The 2186-nt window shown below is 45.4% G+C and overlaps 1 protein-coding gene across 1 annotated transcript in view; it reads right to left on the reverse strand.

The window, feature by feature from the left end:
- Window positions 1–322: 322 nt before the first annotated feature.
- The window catches only part of RPLP1 (ribosomal protein, large, P1), a 2269-nt gene continuing 405 nt past the window's right edge, over window positions 323–2186 (reverse strand). Inside the window, exons 2-4 of the mRNA XM_010834494.1 lie at window positions 1490–1564; window positions 660–777; window positions 323–447 (exon numbers count right to left, since the gene is read on the reverse strand). Coding sequence (XP_010832796.1) covers window positions 368–447; window positions 660–777; window positions 1490–1564 — 273 coding nt within the window. The 3' untranslated portion in view covers window positions 323–367. The remainder of the gene's footprint in view (window positions 448–659; window positions 778–1489; window positions 1565–2186) is intronic.

The raw sequence follows: 2186 nt of genomic DNA on the forward strand, positions 1-2186 counted from the left end.
CATTTTGAAAAGTGAACCAATTTACCCTTCATACCATTGTTCAGTCACCTCTCCCCAGAGCTACTTCATCTTTCAAGTATCTGAGATCTGGATCACACACCCCCATGCCCAACAGTGACTCTTATTCAGTCTAGAGAACAAATCCTGTAATCATGAAGTCATGTGAGTAATCTGGACAAGGTGTCTGCTCTGAGCCTTTCTCCTCCAGCCTCCCCATGCAGTTCTCAATGTTGCTCCCAGCTCGTGTCATGGCAGAAAACACTGAAAGCCAAAGTTCATTTTCACACAACACACCCCCCAGAACTATCAGTTAAGACCGACAGCAGCAAACAGCTCAGCTTTTTATTCAATGTGTTACTAAAGAGATTTAGTCAAAAAGACCAAAGCCCATGTCATCATCAGACTCTTCAGATTCTTCTTTCTTTGCTTCTACTTTCTTCTCCTCAGCTAAAAACAAAGCAAAAAACAAGTCAGTTACCTCACTAAAACTCCAAAGAGCTCCAGGCCCTACAACTCACACAGTCAAAAATATCCTAGCTTTCCCTCATCAGATGATGCCTCTTAAGATTTCTACACATCTACTCTTAGCAAATGAAGAGCAATTTTGCCCCTAGTACCTCTAATCTCCACCCTCCTCCCTCCAATACCAAGTTTCCTACCTGGGGCAGCAGCAGTGGATGGGGCAGGACCTCCTGCTGGTGCAGCACCGGCCGCTGGGGCGGGTCCACCAGCCCCCACATTGCAGATGAGGCTCCCGATGTTGACATTGGCCAAAGCCTGCAACACATGTGCATATTCAGGTAAATGCTTAGTTCTGGCCTTCTGTTATAGCACCGAAATGCTGGCTTAACTTACAAGTACAGTTCATGTCTCCTCTTAACAGTGAATTCTATTTTTTTAGACTGCTATGTAATTCTATGTAATTTTCCCAAGGGAATTCACTAACAGATCAGTGTTTTAGAGATCACTAACAGAGAACAGGGTACAGTGTTTCCAATCTTAAGACTGAAGAACAGGAGGTGAATAGAGGCTATTAGTTTCACTTGCCAGAGATTAAGTAACCTACACTGTGGAAGGTGGCCACTGCTAAATTCCTTGGTCTTTTATATTCTGATACAGAATAAGCGATCAATAAAATGTCACCACCATGCTGGCAAGATTTACTTGGAACAGCATAGATAGTATATCTTGGATGACCCTTTTATATAATGAAAGAATGACCTGGTAATATATTTTCCTCATGATTTTAGAACAGAAGGAAAGAGAAAGCAGGCTATGAGACCATGAGAAAAAGACACCACAGAACAAAACCATAATTAGCTCCTAGAGATGGAAATATGAGGAAATACCCCTTCTATTTGGACAAGTCCAGTGAAACACGGGGCCTTCCAGCACTTTTGGAGGTTAGCACGAGCACCTGATTTAATAAATCAGTAGGTCTTCCAAAATTTGCTTCTCCAAACAAATCACCTTTTCACCATCACCTTACCTTTGCAAACAAACCTGGCCAGAAAGGCTCAACATTTACACCGGCTGCTTTAATGAGGGCATTGATCTTATCCTCCTAAAACAAATAAAACGGGCACCCCATCAGACGGCACTTTCGTAAACGTCTTCAAAATACTGCAAACTGAAAGCAAATAACTGATAACCGGGGTACAAAAGTACCGTTTACCAATCCGAGTACTCTATTGACATTGCATGTATACTAATCTAAGACGACTGTTTCTTCCACTTTTAAGGCAAAATAAATGCTTCCGCTCCCGCGTGCCAGGTACTTGGCAAGGCCTCGAGTTCATCGCTGCCATTTCACAGGCTGAGACCTGCCCAAGTTACATTGCTATTTTAAGCTGTGAGGCAATGCCAGAGGTGGAGCAGAGCGCAGTGTTCCCCTCCGCACCACACAGCCAGGCCCCACAAGACCTACTCAGAGGACCAAGGAAATCACACCCAAAGGAGATATAGTCGTGGGACACGTTATAGCTGCGCGTGAGGCTACCCACGGGTTTCACACGTTTCTCTAAATAAAAAAGTTCTCAAAGTCGGCGCGCTCCGCTGTAAGTGAAACTCACTCACTCTAGGGCGGGCACATGGCCGATGCCCCAGAGAGCTCGCACATGGGCCCATCCGATGGGTGCCCGTCCCGCCTGTCCGCCCCTCCGCCCGGTGTCGATGGCCGCCACTCC

The sequence above is a fragment of the Bison bison genome, unplaced genomic scaffold (assembly GCF_000754665.1).
Source record: "Bison bison bison isolate TAMUID 2011002044 unplaced genomic scaffold, Bison_UMD1.0 scf7180017864034, whole genome shotgun sequence".
Classification (NCBI taxonomy): Eukaryota; Metazoa; Chordata; class Mammalia; order Artiodactyla; family Bovidae; genus Bison; species Bison bison.